Source organism: Rhinolophus hipposideros (genome assembly GCF_964194185.1).
Source record: "Rhinolophus hipposideros genome assembly, chromosome: 26".
In the NCBI taxonomy this organism is placed as follows: domain Eukaryota; kingdom Metazoa; phylum Chordata; class Mammalia; order Chiroptera; family Rhinolophidae; genus Rhinolophus; species Rhinolophus hipposideros.
Genome location: NC_138072.1, coordinates 10,803,616 through 10,829,029, shown reverse-complemented (window position 1 = coordinate 10,829,029; position 25,414 = coordinate 10,803,616). Strand labels below are relative to the sequence as shown.

The following is a 25,414-nucleotide window of genomic DNA, read 5'->3' as shown; positions in this document are numbered from 1 at the left end:
TACAGGAGGTAAGTATGTAAAAGGAATGTTCGAGGTGTTATGCTGTGATCTGGCTCGTGCTAGTCGGAGAATGAAGGAGTGTTGGTTTATTCTATGTAGGGGGCTCAGGAAAGCCTTTCATAGAGGAACTGTCACTTTCACCACGTCTTAGTGGTTTAATAGATGTCCATCAGGTGGAGAGGAAATGGTCAGGCAAGGGATGAAAAACAGCATGGGATTCAGAAAATGTCAATTTCTGTGGTAGGAGAGGAATGATGCTATGGAGTGAAGCTGAAGAGGTTTTAGAGGAGTTTAGATTTTATGCAGTCGCAGTGTCTTCAGATGGCAGTAAGAGTCCCTTGGGATTACATGGAAATTTGCAAAGGATTACTTGGGAAGAGATAGTTTTAAGTCAGTTTTAGGTATGCCTACGAAAGTACCTACTTTTCTCCCTGTCTTCGTCTGCCACTTTACTAAGGAAAGGTTCACTTTGCACACATTTTGAATATTATTATTATAGTAAGTTGCCCCAACGTGTTAAAACACTTTCCCTTTTATTAAGGTGCTGTAAACTTCCTCATCTATCGTATCGAGATTTCCAAATAATTTTTGCTATTTATGTTTAACAATTATTTATCAAAATCTGTGAATGTGTATGTTTTTCCTCAGTTACCTGCTTCTAACAATAATTGCAATAAGTCAAATAAGAAGACAAATTTTAATGCTTAGAGCCTTATGATTATAGGAAAACTATTTTTTCTCAATTCATATCCCTTTTGCCCAGAAATTTTTGGACTGATAATTACATCTATATTATGTTAGAATGGAAGTCTGTGGAGGAAATGTAATGAAAATAAGAATTCAAGGAGAAACAAGGACTTATAAAATTACTCTTAGAGAAGATCATATTTTTAACAGATGTTGGTGGGTATCATTTCCTTATAGTATTTAGAAACCACTGAATAAATTTAAAAATATGATATAAATTTTTATTAAAATGTCCGTGTTTACAGTAGATCAGAAATTACATCTTTTGATTAAGGGATACATACTGTTGAAAAACTCTTTGGGGTATGTGTAAGCAAAAAGTTTAAAGACATTCTCCTATAGGGCTCAGTCATTCCCCCAACTTTTTTTTTTGTATAATAGCATTCATAATAAGACATGGACACTGAACAGTGAAAACAATTTTGAAAAAGAAGAAAAAAGTTGGAGGACTCATACTTTCCTATTTCAAATCTTACTACAAAGCTACAGTAATCAAAATTGTGTGGTGCTGACATAAAGACAGATAAACAGTTGTCACATTACTCTAAAAATTGGTCAGGTTCATTCCTATCCATGGTAAACAGAAGTGCCTATTTATATACATACTTGTCATCATTCTACGTTAGCAAGATTAAGCTGGTATTGGAAGAATTTAAGGAAAATTTTCTCACAGGGACGGTAGTTGAATATTAGAAGGGGTTAAGAAAGGAAGATGTAGAATTGGCTTCTTTAGAATATGTAGAAATTAACTTCACCTAGCAGTATTTACATACCTTCACCCACACTTCATAGTGGTACATCCTCCCTTCACCTTATTAGCTATGCTTGTCTTTTTCTGCTGTTTTGGATGTAATAAATCCTAACATAAGTATGAAGTTGTAGGAAATAGTTACAAAAGATGTATAAGTTCTTTCCAATATACATATTGTATTATTGCCCTTAGTGACTTCCTGTGAAAAATAGAATGAATAGAAAGGAGAATAAGGAATAAGGCATATTAAACTTCTTTAAGTCTATAGATTTTTTTTGTTTTTGTAAAGGTGGGTCTAAAGTTTTCTCAGGTTTTTGGGCAAAGGGAGCGTGTTTGCTTTAGTAAATGTTTTAGATCAGGGGGACACATTCTTTTTCTGCTTAAAGTTGTTTTCTTTCTTTCTTTCTTTTTTTTTAAGGAGGGCGCAGCTCACAGTGGCCTGTGTGGGGATCGAACCAGCAACCTTGGTGTTATTAGTACCATACTCTAACCAACTGAGCTAACCAGCCACCCCTAAAGCTGTTTTCAGTGCTGTCATTTTGTGAATTGATTACCAGAACATATTTTCGTATGTGATATACAAGGTCACTTATTTGAAATCAGGAATCATTAGAATTCTAGAACTGAAAGGGACCTTAAATATCTAGTTTGATTTCATCATGGTGATTCGAAAGAGCTAAAGCCCTGCTTGTTGGAAATAGGATGGCGTCCTCATTTTAGATTGCTACATTTTTTTAATGTGCTGAAATGAGTGTGCTAATATGAACTTCATTTTCTTATTTCCGTTTTCCCAGAAATAGAAAAATATTAAAACTTCTGAGGCATAAGAAATTACGGAGCAGCTTCTCTATTATTTAGTCTTTTTTTTTTTTTTTTAAATTTGTAATGATGTTTTCCTTGTCTTGGCCAAGAAGACCCAACAACATTTTGTTGAGACTCCTGAATTATTTACATGTCATAGCTTCCAGAGGTTCTTCCTTTTTATAGAAACAAGTACATTATCTCTTCTTTTTTCTTATCTCGAAAGAACGGAAATGAATTTGCTTCTGTGCTAATAAGATCTTTTATTAGACCATAGAGATTAAATTAAGTTTTCCCTTTCCTAACATTAAATGATTTCAGTTTCTCATTTAGTTTTTGATCTTGACATACTCATATTGGAAAAAGCAAATACTGTCAAATTAATTGCCCACTTCTAGAATTCAATTTCCTTTCCAGCTCCAGGTTCTTGTTAAATGAAAGACATATACTCAGTTTATGAGGACAGACTGTTCAGAAACAAATCAAAATAATGTATTTTTGGAAGGAAATAGATCTATGGAAAGCAGAAGCTGAATGTCTTACTTAAGCTTTTGTTGGTAGAATAATACATTCATTGGAAATACTCCTAAAAAAGACATCTGTAATTTTTTGATGGTTGAATTAAAATGTGTTTTCTCAATGGTTGGAAGGTTTCAATGACCATCTCATTTATCAAGTGAGAGACGAAACAGTTTTTTATACTAGTATAATCTGACATCTCTTCAGGGAAAAAATTGCAGGGAAGTTGTAGTTTCATTTTATATTTTGAAGTCATTGTTTTATTCATTCAGGGAAAACATCTAGATAAAGGTAAGAACAAGGGTGTATGCTTATGTTACCAATTCTAGACAATTCAAACTAGTCTTCAGTGATGGGTAGAAAAGAAGTTAAGGATTGAAATGTCAAGTTACTAATCAATAAGGAGATAGTTGATTTTTGTTAAGTTGGTTAGAAATCAACTTACGAGTTTTATTTATATAGAGAGCAAGTATGATTTAAGACGTGGTGTGACACAAGAGTGAAGGGTAATTTCAGCAAATGAGATGGGCTAACAGATTATTTTAAGTGGGCAGACTTCCTGAAAGACTCAAATTGAATCCTCAAATGGAATCCTTGATTTTCTGTGGGTTTTAAGGAAAAATGTCTAAGAATGTGAAAAGAATAAATTTGAAAAGAAGCTCACCCTCCAGAAAGGTTTGTTGCCCCCCCAGTTCCCCCCGCCAAATCCAAAGACTCAGCAAAGTGTCTCACATACTTGGAAATGTCATTTTTTCAGTAAGTTGAATAGGAAATGAGGTGGGAAAGCCCAATTAAAACATGAGCCTTTGAAATATTTTGCTTATCGCCGGATGCTATCCTGGTGTAATACAGTTGTAAAATGACGTTTAGGAGCAACATCTGGCACGTGAATCATATTGTAGAAGAAACAAGACTAGAGAAGCATTCTCATGATCTAGTTTTAAATTTCTCCAAAAGGCAATATTTGCTATTTTAAAACTGTTTTTAGTGTAACCTGTTTTATTCACTACTGGCAAAAAGATTTGCATAATAGAGTTTAAGAAGGATGTGGATATTTTTTTCTTTCAAAATAGTATGGTGTTTTTCTGGGAACTCAGTGTCTCTTGTTAGTATTTTTTTCTAGCCTACCAAAATAGGAGGTTGTTGAAAGGCACACTTAATTGAATGAGCATGTTGGTTTCCTACTATGATACAGGATCTTTTAATAATACAAGCGTTGTTTTGAAATGTTGAAATATACATATACACACACACACTATATATATATATATATATATATATATATGTATATAGTGTGTGTGTGTGTGAAATATAAAGATCCATTAACCCATATCAGACCATCCACTTTGAACTATATTTCTAGAGGATCTTACCTAATCAAATTCTGCCAACTTAAACTTGAATTAGAACAAAAATATTTTTCCTATTATTTCTTAACACTAAAGCTAGGAATTGGTGCTTTTAAATTATTTTGTCTCAGTAATTAAAATGGAATGGAATAGAAGAGAGAATTATCTATGTAATTTTACATAGAAAAGTTATTTGACAAATATGGTTTTGATCTGAGATATAAAGTATATATATATAATAAAGTTTATGAAAAAATTTTATTGTTTTATGTTTCTGTAGAAATGCAAAGGGTTTAGAATCAACAACTGATTTGTTCATTATATTAAAAATTACTAATTTAAATCCTGCTGCTTATATGGGGACATATGGAGAAATGTTTGGGGTATACAGGGGAAGGTCATTTTCAAAGGCTTTATATTCATTCAGTAAATATTTATTAAGTGCTTATGATCTTGAACATTCGTGTGTGTGTGTGTGTGTGTGTGTGTACACACATGGTGTACACATTCCCTGCCCTCCGAGGCTTAGTGGTTACTTGTATAGACAATGTGTGCATTGATAATAAGTCAGACAAGTTAACAATGCAACAGGTGACCTAAAGCAGTTTATAATTAAGTTCTGACTAAAAAATACAAGCAAATGATGGCATATCACAAGAGAGTAAGATCGTTGGCGGATGGAAGTAAATTCATAAAGGATTAATGTGAGTCCTGGAGGAGAAGTTGAATTTGGAGAGGGAGAGACAAATGGGAATGTATTTTAGTTGGCGAATGTGGGATAGACAAAGGCGGAGAGAAGAATGAGGAATGAGTATGTTGTGTGTGGAGAAGGATCATTTTAATGGCCATTAAGGGTTTCACTGTTGCCAGCGCTTTGCATGTATTAACTTTCACAACAACATGATGTAGGTATAGTTATCAACTCCATTTTGCTAAAGAGGAAGCTGAGGCAGTAAGAGATTCCATAAGTTGCCCAAGGTCACATAACTCCATAGGGGTAAAAGGGGGCGTCCCACTCGGGCACCCAGAGACTTACAGTGTCCTGGACCTGCGCTGTCTCGTGCTGTAGCCACCGGTCACACGTGCTCTCAAGCACTGGAAGTGTGGCTGTCCCAAGCTGAGATGTGCTCTGAGTGGAAAGTACATGTTGGATTTTGAAGACTTGGTAGGAAACAAAACCATGTAAAATAGTCTCCTGAGTCAGTTAACATTGATTACATATTGAATTGATAATGTTTTGACTATGACTGCCCATCATGAGAGAAAACTCTAACTGGAGTGACCGAAAGAAGGTGGTGATGGCAGGCTAACGTGAGAAGGACATTGAGCGTCAGATTCGGTTGTGTTTGAAGTTGATCCGTGAGGCTGCTGTTCCTCACAGCATGATCCATGGACCATCTGCCTCAGATTGGTGGGATGGGGCCCCACCATTAAGAATGAACTTCCGTCATTCTTAATTCATCATTTTCGTCTCTTCCTCACAGACATTTTAAGACTAGAGGGGGGAATCTGCACAGGGACTGTATCTGGTTTTATAAAGGCAATGAATGTATGTACCGTTTTCTTAATTTTCTGATCAATTTTGTTGACTTGGACTTCAGCAAAGTAAAGGACACAGGCAGTTGATGACAGTGTCATTTAAAGAATTGCTTTTTGGAGATTGGGTTGTTGGCTGCTTATTTAATAAATGAGAAAAAAACGCAACATTATGCTATAATTTATAGTCTAGCTTTTGACCGAAATGAGTGCCACATACCTCACTGGATAAACTGAGTAAAGGCCAATGGCTTTGTGGTGTGTTTGGAATTTTTTCCACTGGGCCTTGACCACCCTCAAGAAGTTATCTGTCCTGGTGTCCTTATTCTGTCATATACTTTGTGAAACTAACTTACCTCTTCAATTATGCCAGAGCTTCAGACTTTCAAATTACCCTGGTCTGTAGGAGATTTTGATCTTTTTGCTCCATGAGGCAATCATGGTGAACTATTTTTAGCTTTTCTGTATAGTAATTGATAATGAAAGGTAAATTAGTCTTATTTTTTCGTGAGTACACAGAATTTATAGCCCATAAGGTCTTACAGTAACGTTCCATATTGACATTAAGCAGTGCACAGTTCTCAAATATATTCTAAACTCATTGCTTTGGTGACCCACAGCCTTGATCACTGGCCAATTAAGAAATACCCATAGTCATATCAATTGAAGAACACCATCCTTCATAGAAAAGTTACCAGAAGGAAAGACTGCCTGAATAAAATGCTTTACATGAATGGCAACTTTATTAGATATTCATCAGCTATTTTTTTTATATAAACCATCTTTTTTAAAAAATTGTTTTAATTTTTTAAAGAATGTGCTTGGCCTGCTCGCATAATTTGAAGGCATAAGAAAGAACCTTGGTGAAGTGCTGAGGTTCCAGCACTTTTTAACAGCCGACAATTGCTGTCAAATAGCAGCCTGCAAAAACAGTGTCAAATGATTTTCAACAGAAGTCAGGAGGCTGCAGAAATTATGTCACTGGCATTGCATAGAAATAACCACAAGGGTGGTGCACAGTTTGCAGAAGGCTTTCTGTCTTTTTTGAATGTCTTCCATTTATGAATAGACTTAGGATTCTAGACCAACCTTCAAAAACATCTTTAACCTGCCTAATAGTTTTGTGTCACCTTCCTTTAACCTCTGTTTGTACCTTGGGTTTTTTGGAAAATGTATTCTTGGGATAATAGATGCCTGATTAAATTCTTTCCCTCTTCTTAATGGAAAACTCCCCAGTCGGGGACACGGAGAAATGGCTAAACGTCCATAAACATAAATATCTTGTATAAAGGAAGTATTTCTCAAGGTCTTTCTCTTCCTGGATGTTTTGAATTGTGGCATAAAGAGATACTGGGTCTCTGCAGGGGCCAGAATTTCACATTGCTGCTGTCTGCTGTTTGGTTGTATGAGTCATTTGTGAGTTGAGTCAGGTACTTTTTATTCCAATACAGAGGAGAAATGATACATTTTTCATGGCTGTGTTTTGTACAGCATTCAACAGAGGTTATGTGCACAAACTAAGCTCTTTGAAGGCTTATTTGCTTTTTATCTCTAGCACTTAGCACAATGCTCAAGACATAAAAGATTGTTTCTTGAATGAATGAATGACTAACTTCACGAAGTGCTGTAAATTCTGCATGGTTTTCCTGAGATTGTGATAATTTGATAAATACATTATTCTTACAGCAGTTTTAAAATTGAATCATGGACTTTAGTGTGACAAGCATTTCTTATACAAGAGATAGTGCATTTTCGAAAACTGTGTAAATGGGGTGGCCTAGTTGCCATCAGCCCACAATAAGGCAGTTGTTTTTGGCGCAGTGGAAACATTAGCAGAATAAAGAGACTGCCTAACTGAATTAGATGGCCAAAGAACAAACTGTAATTTTCCACGTTACGAAAAAAATTTCCAAATCTCAATATCAAGGAAATGTTTCTATTTTAAAATAATAAGAATTCTCTTACTTTTGGCCTCCGCTGTACACCCCATTGTTCCCTAATCGCGTCTTTCTCCATAAACCATAGGAGGCAAAAGTGTACCGGAATACTAGGGAGCATGGACTTTGGAACTCAGAATTCAAACCCACTCTGCCACTTAATCCTCTGATCTTAGTCAAGCTGCATAAACTCAGTAATCTGTTTTTCTCATTGTAAAACAGGGATGGTAAAGGATCCTTGTCACACTTAAGTGCGTGGATGTCTACACAGCACCTAGGCGTTTAGAAATGCTGAATACATATTAGGTGGTGCCGTTACATAAGGGATAAGCCCTACATGTACATCGCATCTTTTTGCCTCTTTGCCTTTATCATGGTGACCTTTTTCTCAAGTAGCTCTGAAAGTTTCTAGCCACTTTTTTTTTAAACCGTGTCTTTTTTTATTGAGATACAACTGACATATAATATATTAGTTTCAGGTGTACAAACGTAATGATTCAATATTTTATATATTGCGAAATGATCATCACAATAAGTTTAGTTAACACTCATCACCACACATAGTTACACGTTTTTTTTTTGTTTTTTTTTTAGATAATTATTACCTTTACTCTGTCTCATTTAATTTGTGCTTAAGTCCCAGCATTATGGAGATGGTTATTGAAAATTTGTCTGTAAACATGTTTATAACATCAGTTTTATTTTGGTACAATATCAGTGAAGTTTTTATGTTTATCTTTTGTTTTCTACATTGTAATCCCTCAATTTTTTTTCTTATTTTTTACTTTTTAAAGGCTTAGTTTAAGATGACTCATCAGTGAGTTTTCCCATCTCTCACTGACTGGTCGGAGCTCCCTAGTAGCTGATAACAACATTCTCCATGTGGTGTAGTTCCATTTGTCTGTCTCCTACACTAGACCACAGATTTAGTAAGGAGGAGGACTATATTTATGTTTTTCTCTGTTCCTACTACAGGGTTTGGCATATGGTATGGAACAGAACATTTGTTAAATTGTTTAATTAACATGTATAGGGGAATCTTTAAGTTGGGCAGTGTTAATCCAATGATAGTACTCTTTTAGGACTTAATATATGCCTACCAACGTGCCTGGCTTTTTAGGAAGCAGTTATGTGGTATTTAAGCACCCAAGATGAGAATATTACCGCAAAGCTAATTGAGCAGTGATTCCAAGTACCAGACTGTAACATTTTTTATCATCTATGTATAACTGATTCTAGCAACTTGAAAAACCTTCTATATATAAGTGAAAGGTCTGTTTGCTTCCTAGATAATCAGGTGCAGTCCTACCTTTTAAATTGATCCTTCCCCCCAGACTTTTGAGGCAGATTGGTTTAAATACAATATTTTATAGTATTTTAATAGCTAAATTAAAAGGTGGGGAATAGACCTATTTTGTTTCAATATTCAGTTTTCTTTTTCATGGGTACCTTGTTTTATTAAAGAACAGCTCACTTTTTTAGACTTTGTGAAATTTTAGGTGTGTTTTTGTTACTGTGCATGTTTAGTTTGTCTGATGTCTGAAGTAACAAATATTTGTCATTTTAAGGTGTTTTTAAAATTCCTTTTGCCGTTTGATTTAACTGTGGATAAATTTGATGTCCAATATTTTAAGATCCAAATAACTTGCACAGTTTTACTATGGAATAGAATTGGAATTTCAGGTCAAATGTTTCTTGACTAATGTTACGTATAGCAATATTCTGGCATAGTTTACTATTGTTTTCTTCCTTAACATCAGGATTATATTTATATAATTATATAATGTTTATTTTATATCAGGGGTTGATTTTATTATGTTTAGAGAAAGTGTTTTAAAATATTTTAAACTCTCTATTTCATGTCAGTATTTTTATCTTTTTAAAAATAGGTAAATCAACAAACTGGGAAGATGATAGTTGGGGCGCATGGGAAGAAACAGAACCCCAAGAACCAGTAAGTCTTTGTAAACATATACATGCTTTTTGATAGTGACATATTTCAATGTTAGGTTGACATCTTAAAATCCTCATCAAGAGCGTTTTTGTGCTTGCTTAGTAGTACTTCAGTAGACACCCGTTCTTATAGATTTAATGACGGTATAGCTTAGTGGGCTAAACGGAGAATACTAGTTTATGGATTCTTTCTGCTTCATTAGTTATTCTTTTAGACTTTTTCACTTATTCTTTCAACTCATATTTGTGAAGTGCCCACCATGTTCTAGGCGTTTTTCTGCGTGCTGGCAATATAGCAGCGAGCAAGGTAGCAAAGTCCCTGTATATTAGTGTATTTTCACCTGTGAGCGATACACAATCCAACCCAAACTGGCTTCATTAACAAGGAAATGGATGAGATGGAAGTCACAGATAGTAAGGACTCCAGCCAAGGTTGGTGGATCAGACGGTTCCGCTGTGTCATCAAGGACCCTGGTTCATTCATTCTGTCTGCTCTGCAGAGACCGTGTTGGCTTCCTCCTAAAGCTTGTTTCTCTCACAGAGGTGCTGTGGCAACATGTTGCTTCATTCCTGACCCCAGGAAGAAAGACTGGGCTCTTCCATGACTCTTTTAGGAGGGGGAAACACCTTTCTCAGAAGTCTCTAGCAAACTTTGCCTTGTATCTTCTTGGTCAGAATTGGTCCAGATACTCATTTCTGAACTAGTCACTGGCGAGGGATGTGAGGTTTTCATTGGTCAGTCATACCATTGGCTGGGGTTGGTGGATAAAGGGGCTAACTTCTGAGACCCATAGCGGCATAGGGGAGGAGGTGATACCCACGCAAAATCAAGATTTTTATGCACAAAGAAAACTAAACGTACATATCAGATAGGTCTTCTTAGCATCCCAGTTCCCAGCAGTTTACACTCTTAAGGTAGAGAGAGAGATTTTTTTTTAAAAGGTAGATGAAAAGTATCAAATGGTGGTAGTAGTTACACAGAGAATTCAGATGGTGATTTGAGAGCAGTGACGAAGGCCTGCGGTAGGTTGGGTGGTCGAGGCCGGCTTTTCAGAGGACATGTAGGCTGAGGTCTGAAAGAGCAGGGAGTCAGCGAGGTGAAGAACTGGAGGAGAGGCCAGGCAATAGACAGCTCGTGCCGAGGCCCGAGGCGGGAATGCGCTTGGGGTTGGAAGGAACACAAAGAAGGCCAGTGTGGCTTGGCTACAAAATGGGGTCAGAGAAGGAAGCAGGCCTGATGTGTGTAAGGCTTTGAATTTGGAGTTGATTGTCAATGTGATAGGAAACAGCACTTACTTCATTGCTCATTTTTAAAAGTTCATCTTGACTGCTGTTTGGTATAGTTTCAAGTAGGGAGCAAAAGTGGAAGGAGGGGGACCAATTAGGAGGCTTTTGGAACAGTTTAGTTGAGAAATGGTGGTGGTTTGCATTACGGTGATATTAGTGAAAATGAGAAATTAATGAATTCAGGATAAATTTATAGCTAATGATAAGACCTTCCTATGGATTGACTGTGAGAGATGAGGGGGAAAAAGAAAAAAAATCCGGAATTAACTTCTTTGACCTGCGGTGTGGTGTGGACGGTAGGGCTTCCTGTGAAGTGAGGGTGGGGGCACAGTTCAGACCATAACAGGGCCTCAAATAATTGATCCATGTGAGGCATAAGAACTCTTGTGTATAAAAGTGCAAAGAATAGGTTAAGGAATTCCTACTTGTCCGTAAGTAAATACACTAAAGGATTAAAAAGGCAAACAGAGCAGGCTTTCAAGATGGAAGGAGAGGTACACTTCCTCTGGACTAACTTAACTTAAAGTGGGCATCATGACAGATTGTGTCTGACTTAGGGAAATTGGAAAAGAAGATAGTTGTACAACGCATCTTCTGATGAATGAGTCTGTAACAAATACTAAATAGCTTTGCTGTATTTTTCACAGTGTTATAAGGGGTTTTAGTTGGGATTATAATATTTTTGCTTTGGGAAAGAAGTGATTAGAGGGTGATATTTGGTCAGCTTTATTTTTAATGGGAATCGAGGCAGTTTAGGAAGAGGTCTGACAAGGTTTAATTTCATTTTTAACTGGCAAGACAGATTTCGTGAGCTTTCCTTCATGGGTATATTAAGACCCATGGGTAGGAAGCATAGAATGAAGGATTTGCTTGGCAGTGGTTTCTGGAACAGGAAGCACAGAAGATTTGGGTTAAGGTCCTCAGTTAAGGTTGGCAGCATGGAAAGCTTGCATGCAAAGACACTTTGGAATATGCTCCATTTGTGGCCTAACACCGTTTACAGAGGCAATTGGACTGAGCAGACTAACGGGATGATGAAAGCATGCTGGCCAGGTAGAGGACAGAGAAAGGTGTGTTTACAGGCCGAGAAATAGGGGATAGCCTGGCCTGCTTAGAGATTCTTAGAGCATTAATAATCTGGGACAGTACCGGAAAATAACTTATTTTAGTGTCATTAGACTCTGGTGCCATCTGCCACACAAGAGACATAAGCACCAGACTGGCCAAAGGCAGAGGAGAGCACTCACGTTATACCGAGGGTACGGCCTTGGTTTTGTGCGCGGGCACGGTAGCTGGGGTGGGCCTCCTTCCGAAGGCGGGCTCTCATTGGGGCTGTGGACCTTTGACAGCTGGAAACACTCATTTTGCCAGTAACCTTCCTCTCCACGTTAATACAAGCTGGGTCTAGACTAGTGATTCTCAACCAGGGGCAATTTTGTCCCCTTAGAGAACATTTCGCAATGTCTGGAGACATTTTTGTTTGTCACAACTTCAGAGGCGGTGCGTCTAGTGGGTAGAGAGATACTGCAAAGCATCCGACAGTGCAGGACAGCCCCCAAAACAAAGGATTATCCAGCCCGAAAGGTCACTTGTGCAGAAGTTCTGAGCTCTTGGTCTAGCCCGTGACTTCTAATGTAAGTCTCCTCATCTTTTCTTCCTGCCTTTCCCCTTTGTTCTCTAAAATTTCTTGGCCTCTTTTTGGGGGCTTCGGAACTTTTGATCTGTAAGGGCATTATTTGGTTTTAGTCGATTCTGAAGTGATCTGCTAGTGTGGGAAGTGCAGTTAAAGGATGGTTTGCCCACACACAAGGGTGGATGTGCGTTGTTCCTGACCTTTGGCCACCGACCAACAAGTCATCCAGGCTTGGTGTTGGTGGCATCACCTATTGCCTGAATGTTTAAGAGAGTCTCTCCATGAGTCAGTCACCATTTTTCGTTCCTCTTGTTTACCGTGGTTCATTACAGTCCACATCTGCATTCAGGCGTTCATTCCTGAGGGAGAGCTTCTGTTGGTTGGCTTTGGCTTGGTGATGGGCGCTGGTCTTCTGCCCGGGAGAGAGGGACAGTGAGCTGACCGTGGGGAGTGGGAGAAGCCATGGGCGACCTTAGCACACTTTCAAGCAAGCCTCATGATTTTAGCCGTCTCTCTGCCCTCACTGCCTGAGGGACCTGGCACCACTTCCTAAGCCTGTTGGCAGTTTTGCAGTGCAACTGTGGTTGCTTCTCGGCGTTCCTCTCCACCACATTGGGGGTTAGTTTCCTGGGGACTGTAAAAGCAGTTATGTGCTTCCTGTCCATCTGCTTTCTAGCTCTCAGAATGTTGGGGCTCTTCTCCTTTTGTTCTTTGTGCCCTTACCGGTTTTTGCCTTTAAACAAATTCTTTTACTGTTGTTCCTAGAGGAGTTGAGAGTTTTAGGTACAGAGAGTATAAAATTCACGTGTTTACCTCTTTACCTGAAAGTCCACGTAGACCTGATTTTTATACACTGTTCTACCTCTCGCTTTTTCCATTTGATGTAATTTGGAGGTTGTTCCGTATCTACAAATGTAACGCATCTAACTCTTCAAGGAATGCCAAATACTATCTCATCGCATAGGTACACAGTGATTTATTTAACCATGCCTCTGTCGAGCGATGTCTAGTTCTTGTTCGTTCTTTTGCTTTCTTCCATCACAGCAGTGGTGTCATCATCTTTACGGCCATGCATCTTTGGCTACGCATATGCACACAGTGTTACGATTGGGAGTCAGACTGCCTGAATTTCTATCCCAGCGCTGCCATTAAGTGACTGTGACTCCTTGGGCAAGTTACTTAATTTCTCTGAGTTCAGTCATCTCGTTCTGAAAGTAGGACTAATAACACTGTCAGCCTCGTAGGATCGTTAAGAGGATTAAGTGAGATGTGCTTAGAATAGTACCTGAAACATAACAAGTGCTCACTAGATGTTAGTCATTCTTATTTTTCCTTTAGGACAAATTCCTAGAATTGCTAAGGTAAAAGGTTATACATATTTTAAATTTTAATAGAAATTGTTGGATGGTGCTCCCACAAGGCTGCCCCAGATTGTATTCCAGACAGCAGTAGGGAGAGCACCTTGCTCTGCTGTCTGTAATTCAGAAATGAAAACAACTCTGAGCCAATGCCCTTTACCATTGACCACGGACTGTTTATAAAGAATGAAGTATTTCTCTATACCCATACTTTTATCAATATTGAGAAACAAAAAAACTATGCGAGATGAATGTGTTTTCTTGCAGAGGTCTGCTTTTCTCATGGGTTTTTTGAAACTATTGATCCCTTATATGTTATCAAACTTTAATCTTTGCAAAATCAGAAGTGAAAATGCCATTTCAGTCTTTTAATTTGTATTTTCAAATTTATGAGTGGGTTTGGTCAATGCCTGTTTTCGTCTGTAAGAATGCAACATACTGAGATATGCCGCTTTTCGTCTCTTAGATTGACAAAGATCCAGAGTTAAAGCATCTTTTAAATAGTCTAGAGAAGCAAGCACTTTCAAAACCGCTGGTCGGAGTATAAATCGACACAACGTCTGTGGAGCACAATTTTGGAATATCTAGCAAATTTACTAATAAACATTCCCTTTAACCCAGCAGTTTCACTTCTAGGAATTTGTCCTACTGATATACTCACTCCCACACAAACTGACACATGCATAAAGTTATTCGCTGTCATATCGTTTGTAGCAGCAAGATTGTATATACGTCACTGACGTCCATCAATAGGAGGCTGGATAAATAAACTCTGGTGTGTCTGTACCGTGGAATACTATGCAGCCATTAAAAAGTAAAGACACTTCATGTGGAATGAAGTCTAAGGTATATGTTAAAAGGAAAAGAGTCAAGTATAGAAGTTTGTATTGATATATAGTGTGCTACCATTTGTGTTGGAAAAAGTGCTAAATGTATTTGCAGAAAGTGTCCCTGGCAGTACATGCTGGAACCGATTACATTGGTTGTTTGTAGATTGAACACCTGTGGGGGTTAGAGTACAGCAGTGTCAGGAGACTTTCCAAAGAAGACCTTTTTCGATCTGTTCAATTGTTAACCACGGGAATTTACCTATGTAAAGAATACATTTTTCAATGGAAAAAAGAAAACACCTTTTAGGTCAAAAAAAAAGAAAGAAGTCAGAGTTATCAAACAGTTTCCATACCCCACAAGCATCATCATCAGACAATTCTTTCTTTGCTCTCTAGCTGCAGACACTTTAGCTATCTCTTGGGAATAGGATTATTTACTAAATTTCCTAATACTGAATCATTCCTGGAGTGATCCCTATGCGACATTTTTTCTAATGTCTTGCTAGTTTATATTTGTTTGCATTAAAAAATTTTGCATTAATATTCAAAACAGATTTGTTTGTAGTGGATATTTGTTGGTCATCTTTGATGTGTCTTGATACGGAGTATTAGTTGAGACTTTATGAAAAAAGAATTGGGAAGATTTCATTCCCATTTTTTCTTCCCCCTCGCCCTTCATGGCGGACAAGCAGAGTTGAACGACTCAGTATTTTTGCATGTAAAGTAATTGTAGTTTTATCCACAGGAAGAAGGAAATACATGCAAATCACAAAAAACTAGCTGGCTCCAAGATTGTGTTTTATCCTTATCGCCAACTAACGACCTCATGGTTATAGCTCGGGAGCAGAAAGCTGTGTTTCTAGTGCGTAAGTATCTATTATTTATCAGGGGTCTTTATTGTAATGTATAGAATAAAGCAGCAAATGGTATAAGTAGAAAGAAAAAATGTTATTTCTAGTGTATGCATTATATGGAGGCATTCTATAGTCTAGTTTATGTATGATATAACACTTAATTTCCTTTCCTTTTTGTATTCCTCTCTATCTTTTTCCCCCTTTCTTTTCTATTGTGTTTATTTCCTCTTGCTTTCCTTTCTTGGCTGTAGGAACTTGAGCTATCTCTCTGGTACTGCAGAGGCAGTACTGGGCATTGCCTAGGTCTAGCAAAGGGCAGTCAGAGCTAAAAAGGCCACGGCTCCCTTCTTAGTAATAATGTGAGTGAGGTGATTTCAACTACAATTTGAAAACTCACAGTACAGTAGTTTGCTATTTGGGGCATAAATTTTCAGCTCATAATTTTTGTTGAAGATTAAAATTAAGGTTTATGTATATATAAGGATATGAAAAACCTCACTGATCAAAATGTGTTCATACATTAAATGACTACGCAATGGTCCTGTAAAGCAGATTACCCTCCAATAGCATCAGCCTAATAGAAAGTTTTCTTTGTCATCTGAAGATAAAAGTAGTTTTATAAGTAAAATCAGTGCCGTGGTACATAAGAATTAATAACTTATTATAAGGATTTAATGGGAGGAAGGACAGACTAAAGGTAGAGTTTTATAAAAAGCTTATAAAAACTTTAAATATTATTTTTACTGTAAAAAGACCCAAATCAGTTAATACAGAACTATTAAATTTTGCACTCAATCATTGTAAAGAGTGAAATTTATAAATTACTCTTTTAGTCTACTATCAAGTTATTTTATGTGATAACCTAATTTTTTTCAGCAAAATGGAAACACAGTGATAAAGGAAAGGAAGAAATGCAGTTTGCTGTTGGTTGGAGTGGTTCTCTAAATGTTGAAGAAGGGTAGGTACCAGTTAATGTTTTTATCTTTCTGTGCATTAAATGTATATGTGATATTGTGGAACTTGAAAATGAATTTATTAAGAAATTTCGTCATTTGGCATGTTTAGTAAGTGTATATTCATCCCAACTTTGGAGGTTGGAGAGCATGATTCGGTCAGCAAAGTTTTATTTTACTCATCATGTGATTACTTGTTAAAACGAACTCCTGTTCGGGGAGGATTTAAAGAAGAGTTCAAAGAGAATCCCGTAACATCTTTTCTACATTTTGTCTTCTCTGTTCTTTATCACTAATTTTGTTCGACCAGAAAGTCAAGGGCAATCATTGTCTTCTCTGCTTTGCTACCACTGGGGTTGTGCTTAGAGGATAGCACTGCATTAGTTCTTAAAACTCGTAAGTACTTCGGAAACCCAAGTTAGTCAATTCACGTTTCCTACTGATTCCGTAAGAGTTTTGAAACCAGATCTCTAGTGCGGTTACGTGATAGCCTGGAAGCTGGAGCCAAAAAAATACAAGCTCTTTTGAATTACTGAGAATTCTCTGATCAGAATGACTACGTTTCTTCAACTTTGAATTCAAATAAAAGACAACCAAGTGGAAGTCAGGTTGTAGGTGCTCAGTGAAGTGTTTTCTACTGTTACCAAAAAATGAAAATATTTCTCGTTAAATCATTTAGTCTAAAGCATTTTGAAGACATTTAATTTCTGTCAGAAATGCAAAGCAAACATAATAGTTAAATGAGTTTACAGACAACAAACAAACAAAAAGATTGATTTTGTTCAGTGATTGTATGGGGCAGGAGTGTGTCTGCGTTTCTTGAATAAGCTGGGATGGTGCTGATGTTTGACTAGTTAAATAATAGTCAAGGAGTTATTTTAATTTTGAGGCTTGGTCTCTGAGCTCCTGACAAATGTTTCACGTCTACATGGCAGAAAAAATAATCTCTTAGGGAGCATCCAGCCTACCATGTGCTTAGAAATAGGTAATGAGGGAATATTTCTGCAAAACACAAAAGAAGAAGCCTACCAATTGAAATACAATGACTCGCTAGAATAGTGTACTCTGCAGAAATGCAGTTTGCCTGTAATGTTAATGACAGTTCTTCCCACCCTCAGTTGATGTGGAGGAGAGGGGGATACTGGGAAGTGACTGAGAGAGTATCAACTCTCTCAGTTCTGTATGCAATCAGTTGTGTATAGTCAAGTTTTGCTTTCTTTCATGCTTTTTATGACAAAACAAAATGGAAAATACTGCTTTTTTATTAACCTCAAGTGACTGTGACATTACTTTTATGTGAATGGATTTTATGGGAAGGGTTTTATTGTATTTTTACTTAGGCAGTAAATAAAACTGGTCCACAGAGCTCCCTGAACATTACGTTATAGCGAAATAACAGTGATTGGTAAAGTCATGAGCTAAGCACATGATTCTGTTTTTGTTCTTAGGGAATATGTAACCAGCGCTCTGTGCATCCCGCTAGCAAGCCAGAAGAGGTAAGGATAAATAAGAGTCACTTGTGTTCTTTGCTTTGATTTGTGAGCTCTTCAGATTGTGAATTTTGTCTGTGCCAGGAGTTCCACCGGCCGTCCCGACTGGACCTGCATTGTGGTCGGCTTCACTTCAGGCTACGTACGCTTCTACACGGAGGTGAGCTGGGTGTCAGCAGTTAGAAAACACCAGCTGACTGCAACACCTCGTTATGTAGCCCCATTGTGTTCATTTGTGACTCATCACCTGCCTCTTGGGAAGGTGTAGTTGACACTGTATGAGAGTGGAAGCTGGGCTGGGGGAGGGGTGGTGGTAGAAAGTTCTGGTGGAAAACTATAAAGAAGAGAAGCTGTATTCTTCTGAAAAAAGAGTACTTGGTGTCCATGGAAAACTTGGTGGGGACATGATAGTTTCTAGCTGGCCATACCTATTCAGGTGTATTAGTGACAAAACAGCAGGGCTCGTCTCTGTGTTTCCTCCTAGAGTGGGGTGCTCTTGCTTGCACAGCTTTTGAATGAGGACACAGTGCTACAGCTTAAGTGCAGGACCTATGAAATCCCACGACATCCTGGCGTGACTGAACAGGTAATGAAAGAGGTTGTGTTCAAAGTAACAGTGCCTTCACTTTGATGTAGTTTCTTCCCTCTGTATTTGAGGGGAATGTAAAGATTCCTTTGTTTTGTGGCACAGTTAGCTGTGCTGTCATATTCTAGAGAGATTTAACTGATTTTAACTGATAAAGAATACCAGTCTTGCCTTTACTTCTTTAATGAAATATTGCATGTTCTGTGCCACGATAAAACACTGTAGTCAGAAGCCGAAAAACGTTTTCTACGTGTAGAATTTGATAGTGACTTACGACCTTCCTGTTCCAGGAGCTGGGGTGGGAGGTGAGATGATGGTAGAGAGATGTGCCAGACCTTGCAGGTTAAGGAGGTCGGGTTTTATTCTAAATGCAGGAGGAAGCCACTGGAGAGTTTAAGCAGGAAAGTGGTTTGATCTGCTCTGTCTCAGAAGATCCACTGGCTGCGTGGAGCATGGGCTGTAGAGAGCAAGAGAGCAAGGAGGCCAAACTGAGTGTTGTGTTCAGTTTGTGTTCAGTTTGTGTAAATAAGGACTGGTTAACTGAGTTGTAGTACATTTAGTGCTACACGGTAGAGACATGACGAAAAATGATTTGTTCACTTATTAAAATGGAGAAATAGTGCCACTATTGACTAAACCATTTTCTGGAACACTGTACATGGTATAGTATCACACAAAAGTGTGTGATTATATGTGAGGATGTGTATTGATACCTGCCAGGTTCTTCACGTGAGTTTCCTTTTTTCCTTCTTTCTACTTTTGTACGTTGTTTATATCTGCACAATGACTGACTGTATACCCTTTTTATGAAACTTGTACCTATTTTGTTGTTGTTGTTAATCTCACAATTTATGCTGAAAGCATTACTCACCATGTACAAAAGCTGATATTTGAGATGAATTGTAAGTCCTTGGCCAAGGGTATTCTGAAGTTAATTTCCCATTTTTTTAACCATTTCTCTGCCTGATACTCTTGTGTGTGTGTTGGTGGTTGACATGTTTATTCATAGCATTTGTTATTTTACATTAATCATGACATTCAGCTGTAGTAGAAAAATAGATACACTTATTTGGCAGTGATGAAAATTCATTATTTTCTTCTTTCTTATTTCTTTGATAGAATGAAGAGTTGAGTATCTTATATCCAGCTGCCATTGTGACTATTGATGGATTTAGCCTTTTTCAGTCTCTTCGTGCTTGTCGAAATCAGGTAGCCAAAGGTAATTATTTGGCAAGAAATACCTAACTTCTGATGATGTTTGTCTTATTAAATTTAACCTACTTAGAGAATTAAATATGTCTTCTAAATTAAAAAGGCCTTCCAAACTACACGTAAGGGGAAAAGCTCGGGCTGTAGAAGCGGGAGGGCACTGCTGGGTAGGCTGCTCAGTAAAGAAAGACCAGGACTAAAAGTGCAACGCCCTTTACTGGCTGCAGTCTGTGACCATCACAGAAATAATAGATTTATCCATGAATTCAGCAGTGTCTCGGCCAGTGAAGAGAGAGATTTGCAGCTGTCTTGAGAATCACCTTCGGGGCAAGGAGTTGAGTTGCACCTAGCCGAGCAACCAGATTTCTCACCAGATCAGCAGCTTTTGGGCCAGTCTGCTGAAATCTTGTGATTCCACATTGCTTCCATTCTCACTGAGGGTAAAGATAGTCACGTGCAGGGGGAATTTCCCCCAAGGTGGGCAGGATGCAGTGAGGAGTCCACATCAGCTTCTTTCTGCTAACTTGGGACACTTGTGAATGGAGACAAGTGAGAGGCCTAAAGGTAATGGACATACAGGCAACTACATTCTTTCCAGATTTGGGGGTGAAAAGGATGCAAATATAATCAAGAATTCTGACTTTTACTGCCTTTAGTTTACCTTCTGATGCCATTATATTTTTGGAAGAGGGTATTGTGTGTGTCATCAGATTTAAGAGACCATTGATACAAGATTCACTGTTATTTTACGTACCATTAGGAAGCAGAAATGCTGCCTGTGAAACACATGCCATGGATTTTAAGATCCCAGTCTTAAAGATGTTAAAATAGAGGGGAAAAAAGCCTTAAAATCAGTGAAAATACCATTACTAGTGCTGACTTCCTCTTTTGGGGGGGGGAGGGGTAGAGGGGCCTCAGAGGCCCTAAAACAAAGTTTAACTCTTAAATGATTTAGAGAGCTCCCTGAAGATAGAGGTTAATTAGGATGTTGCTGATTTAAGGTTGTTCATAAAACCAGAACTAAACTGTAAGACGCAATATAAACAATTTCTTGTCTGGGAAAAATGCAGCATCTTCTATTGCAATAGAATATTTTTCACCATCTTTTTAGCAGATTGATGTGATTGGTAAAATTCTGAAGTCTTGCTTATGTGGTTCTCTAATAGAACATGTTTTTCTATTAAGTCAGAATTTGATTTTTTCTACCTATTTTCATAATTTTTAAAGTTACTTCAATTTAGCCCATTATAAACTTTATTATCTTGGGGACATTTAAAATAGTCACCATTAATATATATGCCCAAAGAGACTGGCAATTTTTTGTATGTAAGGATTCTGTCAGTAAAATAAATTAGAAATAAACAACTATGTTATAATTGGTGTAGTCAACCATTTAATTTTTACTATTTTTGAATTCCTGTTTATTATGTATAAGACCATAAAGCCATTTTGTCTCCTGGGAAGTAAGTATATGAGCCATTTAGTGCCCTCTTCTTGTAAATTTCTCTAAAAAGAATTCTAATTACTTAGCCAAAAATAATCTTGACATTTTTTCACAAGACAGGAAAATTCTCTCCTCTTGGCCTTACTGTAAAACCAGAAGTGCTTAGAGGGTTATCTTTTTCCTTTTTAAAAGTACTTTTCTTCACTTTCCAGAATAAACTGCCAGAATCCACTGTATTCTAATATGTAGCATGAGATTTATTGACAAATGGGCCTTGAGCATGAACCGATAGCAAGAGGTGTAACTTGTTTCTCCTTTCATTCCTCACTCACTAGGTGGAAATACTGAGGGTCATGATCGGCGGTTCATTGATTTTTTTCTGGCAATGCTACTGCTGCTAATAGACTGTCTGTCTATCAAGCCTGGCCTTGGTTTGCTTTAGAGACCTTGCTGTGTGTGTGCTCCTGCCAGCGTATCATCTGGTTTTTAGGTTTTCACTGAGGAAGGCACAGCTTGTTGTCCCCAGGATTTTACCCAGTGTCTTTCTCAAGGGGGAGAAATCGCTACTTGGCTTCAGTTGCAGTTTGAATTCACCTTGAATTTTAGTAATAGTCCAGACTTTTTAATTATCTTCTCTAACTACTGGTGTGTTCCAAAATCTCTTGTGGCACCCACCTGTTTTTTAATGTTTGCATTTTATGTGCATTGTCTTGGCCTGAATAAATTGCACTTTATACCTTGTTTACATTACTTTGTCTCATTGCTATTAGTGGAAATTTTAGAAAAATAAATCAAATTATTACACTTTTTGTGATATTTTCTAAAACTTCGTTTTATCCATTATAGTTAGGTTTGTCTCATTTTTATCTTTGACAGCTGCAGCGTCTGGCAATGAGAACATACAACCACCACCGTTAGCTTATAAGAAATGGGGGCTACAAGATATTGACACTATTATTGATCATGCTAGTATCGGTAAGCATCACTAGTTCATTTCTTTTGGAATTTACGTCTTACACTTTTGATTGAAGTATCTCATTGATTAGGAATGTAGGTTTATTCTTATGGGAAAAGAAAATGCATTGCCTTTAGTGAAACACTTGGAAGTCATTCATACTTACAGATTATCATGGGTTTATGGCTTTAAGACATGGTAACCATTGTAATAATTATGCTCTCTGTAGCGGTACTACGTAGTTTTAAGTCACTCACTGTTGGACCTAATTTTTCTGCACGCAGGTTTAATCCACATAATTACCGTATGGGTTAGCCATTTAAAAATGTAACCTTTAAACCAAGGACACAGATAAAAGCAGATTTCTCCTTGTAACCAGTGTTTGAAGGCTTCCTGTGTTAGGCATCGGGAATACAGAGATGAAGCGATATGGTCTCTGCTGTCAGGAAGCCTGAGTCTGGTTGGAAGAAACCTGTGACACACAGTATTCAGCGTAAGGATCATTGTTGCAGACAAGTGGGCCAGGGGAGTGGGAGCAGAGGAGCCCCCAGCCCTGAGCCAGTCAGGGAAGATGAGGGCGGTTGGCTCTAATCAGAGTGAAAGGAGGAGCAGGACTTGACTAAGAGAGCAAGCTCAGGGGAGGCATTCTAGCCACTAGGCCTGAGGGTGGGAGTGCATTGTGTGCTGGAAAACAGCGGACGCCAAGGAGAACTGTCAAGAGCAAGGCCAAGTATGTAAATTGGAGTCAGATTTTTGAAGGGCCTAGTATACTACGCATAGGAATCGAGATCTTTCTCCTTGTCACAGTGAGAGCCATTGAAGAGTTCTGGGCAAAAGAATATTACCTCTTAGCTTGTTAGAAAAACCACTTTGGTGGAAGTTTAGAGGTTGCAATGTTGGAGTAAAGATTAGAAATAATAATCTTGGTAGGAAGGAATGGGCTTTTGAATTAAGGTAGTAGGAATGGGGTAAGAAGGAAATGCTGTTTTAAAATGTATATTTTTTTCTGTTTATCAGCATAGTATTTGCTTGTTAAAACGATTCAAATAGTACATAAATATGTACAGAGAAAAGGAAAACTATGTCCCTTAAATTCTGCCATCTAGAGATACTCACCATTGATTTCAGTAAACATCCGTACAGACTTGAGTGTGTGATATGTGTATGGTTATGTAGAGAGGTTTTCCTAAATAGGACTGTATCATACCAACTGTTATAGCCCCTTTCTAATCAACATCTATTTTGAAGAGACTTTCACATCAGTTTTGCTAAATATACGGTTTATCAGAGTCCTAATGGAAGACAGATGGCACCGTGGAAATAGGATCATTGAAAAGAGCTTTGTTTGAGAGTGTTTATAAACATGTGGGACAGGAGAACCACCGGGTTGGTGCGGTATCTCAGGGCTTGGTAACAGTCCAGCTGTTAGCCATGCCGATGCTGAAAGGGGTGAGGGCTGGAGCAGTTCCGGCTGGAGCTACTGAGCAGAACCAGCACCTTCAGAGCAGCCTGGTGTAGGGTGGAGGCGGTGGAGTTGGAGAGGGAGAAGGTTCGAGACGTAGTTTGCACTTGCTGAGGGATGGACTTTTGTTTAGTGGTCACAGGGGAGTAGATATCCTGACTTCATTCTGCTTTCTGTCTTTGCTCTCCCGATGGGGCTTCCCATGTCTGACCCAACTAGAAGTCCGCATAATCTACACACACTGGCTGCAGGGAGGGCACAGGGAGAAGAGGCGGGTGTCACATCTGTGTTTACTGTTGCATAGTACTGACTGGAATGCTCTGTACTAAGCACCTTACTGGTAGACGTTCAGTTCATCTTGACTTTTTTGCTGACATAAAAATGCTGCAAAAGTCCAAAGTGTTGAGTTCAGTTCAGGGTCTCTTCCCTGTTCTGTTAATCAAACTTTGGAACATTGAAACAGGCTAGGAAAAATAATTGGATAGAAAATATACTTTATTCATTTATCTCCCAGCCTACAAAATAAAGAAAGTGCAGTGAACTTTATGTAAAGGTCTAATTAGTTCGTTCATTCAACAAATAAATGAACGAGTACCTATTATGTCCCAGGAGCTAGAAATACAAGGCAGACAGGACCCCTGCCCTGAGGAAGCTTACAGTAAACAAACCAAGTGAATAAATACAGTGATACCAAAATACTAGTGTGTATTGTGAAAAAAATCAGCAGTTATAATAGAGAGCAGTATAATAGAGCGTAAATGAAGAGGGCACAATAGGTAGACTGGTGAGAAAAGGCCTCTCCAGAGTGGTGACATTCAGACCGAGGCAGGAAGGATGAGAAGAGATGCATGTAGGAGAGCAACCTTGCAGAGGAAGCCCCAGAGATAAGATGTAATGTTTTATAGCTTAGACGAATTATAGCTGGCAATTTTAATCTTATGAATATGTTATGACATTGATTGTGTAGCTTTAAAGAATGACTTTTGTCTGTGAAACAAAATTAAGCAGTATCTCAGAATGGAATTAAAGTAAGTTTAACGACCTGCAGTGACAATGTCATTTCAGTGCATTTGAGTCATGTGTTGTTCTATCATCAGGTATTATGACGTTGTCCCCTTTTGATCAGATGAAGACTGCCTCCAATATAGGTGGATTTAATGCAACAATTAAAAACAGTCCACCTGCCATGTCTCAATATATCACTGTAGGGTCCAATCCATTTACTGGCTTCTTCTATGCTTTAGAGGTAAGAATTTTATCCCTGATCATAGAGGGCATAAGTGGGTTTTTCACCTTGTCTACAGAAGGGGTGGGGTAACTTAGCCTTGGAAAGGTGAAGCAGTTTCCATTTCTACGTTTCAGTTTAAGCTCAGATGGCTCTCTCAGCTCACTTTCTTCTGAATTCTTTAGATTAACTGCAAAGGTAGTAGAGTCAGTGTAAAACAAACAGACTTCTTTGTTTCTGATGCACGAGCTCTTGGACAGTTGAGTTGCCTTTGACTATTGGTGCTATAGTGTGTTGTCGATGACGATAGCCACCAGCGGTTTGCGTCAGTGAGGAATTGTGAAGGCAGAACAAGCTGCCCACTGGAGTTGACAGAAGTGGTGAAAATTGCTTCTTAGAATAGGGAAAAGTTAGGTGTTAGATTTGTCAGCTCTTATTTCTCACTTAAAAAGCTGCCCTCTCAGAATTGTCCAAACTATCTTTTTACTTTATATGCAAAAATGCATAAAAGAGCGAGGAGGGGAAGAGTCCCTTG

The 25,414-nt window shown here is 38.1% G+C and overlaps 1 protein-coding gene across 1 annotated transcript in view; it reads left to right on the top strand.

Moving 5' to 3' along the window:
* Positions 1–25,414, top strand: part of RAB3GAP2 (RAB3 GTPase activating non-catalytic protein subunit 2) — a 63,148-nt gene that overhangs the window by 5,419 nt on the left and 32,315 nt on the right. The window contains exons 2-10 of the mRNA XM_081039426.1: positions 9,530–9,594; positions 15,447–15,567; positions 16,432–16,513; positions 17,957–18,004; positions 18,083–18,158; positions 18,483–18,584; positions 19,704–19,803; positions 22,114–22,212; positions 24,752–24,900. Of these exons, the coding sequence (XP_080895552.1) occupies positions 9,530–9,594; positions 15,447–15,567; positions 16,432–16,513; positions 17,957–18,004; positions 18,083–18,158; positions 18,483–18,584; positions 19,704–19,803; positions 22,114–22,212; positions 24,752–24,900 (842 nt within the window). The remainder of the gene's footprint in view (positions 1–9,529; positions 9,595–15,446; positions 15,568–16,431; positions 16,514–17,956; positions 18,005–18,082; positions 18,159–18,482; positions 18,585–19,703; positions 19,804–22,113; positions 22,213–24,751; positions 24,901–25,414) is intronic.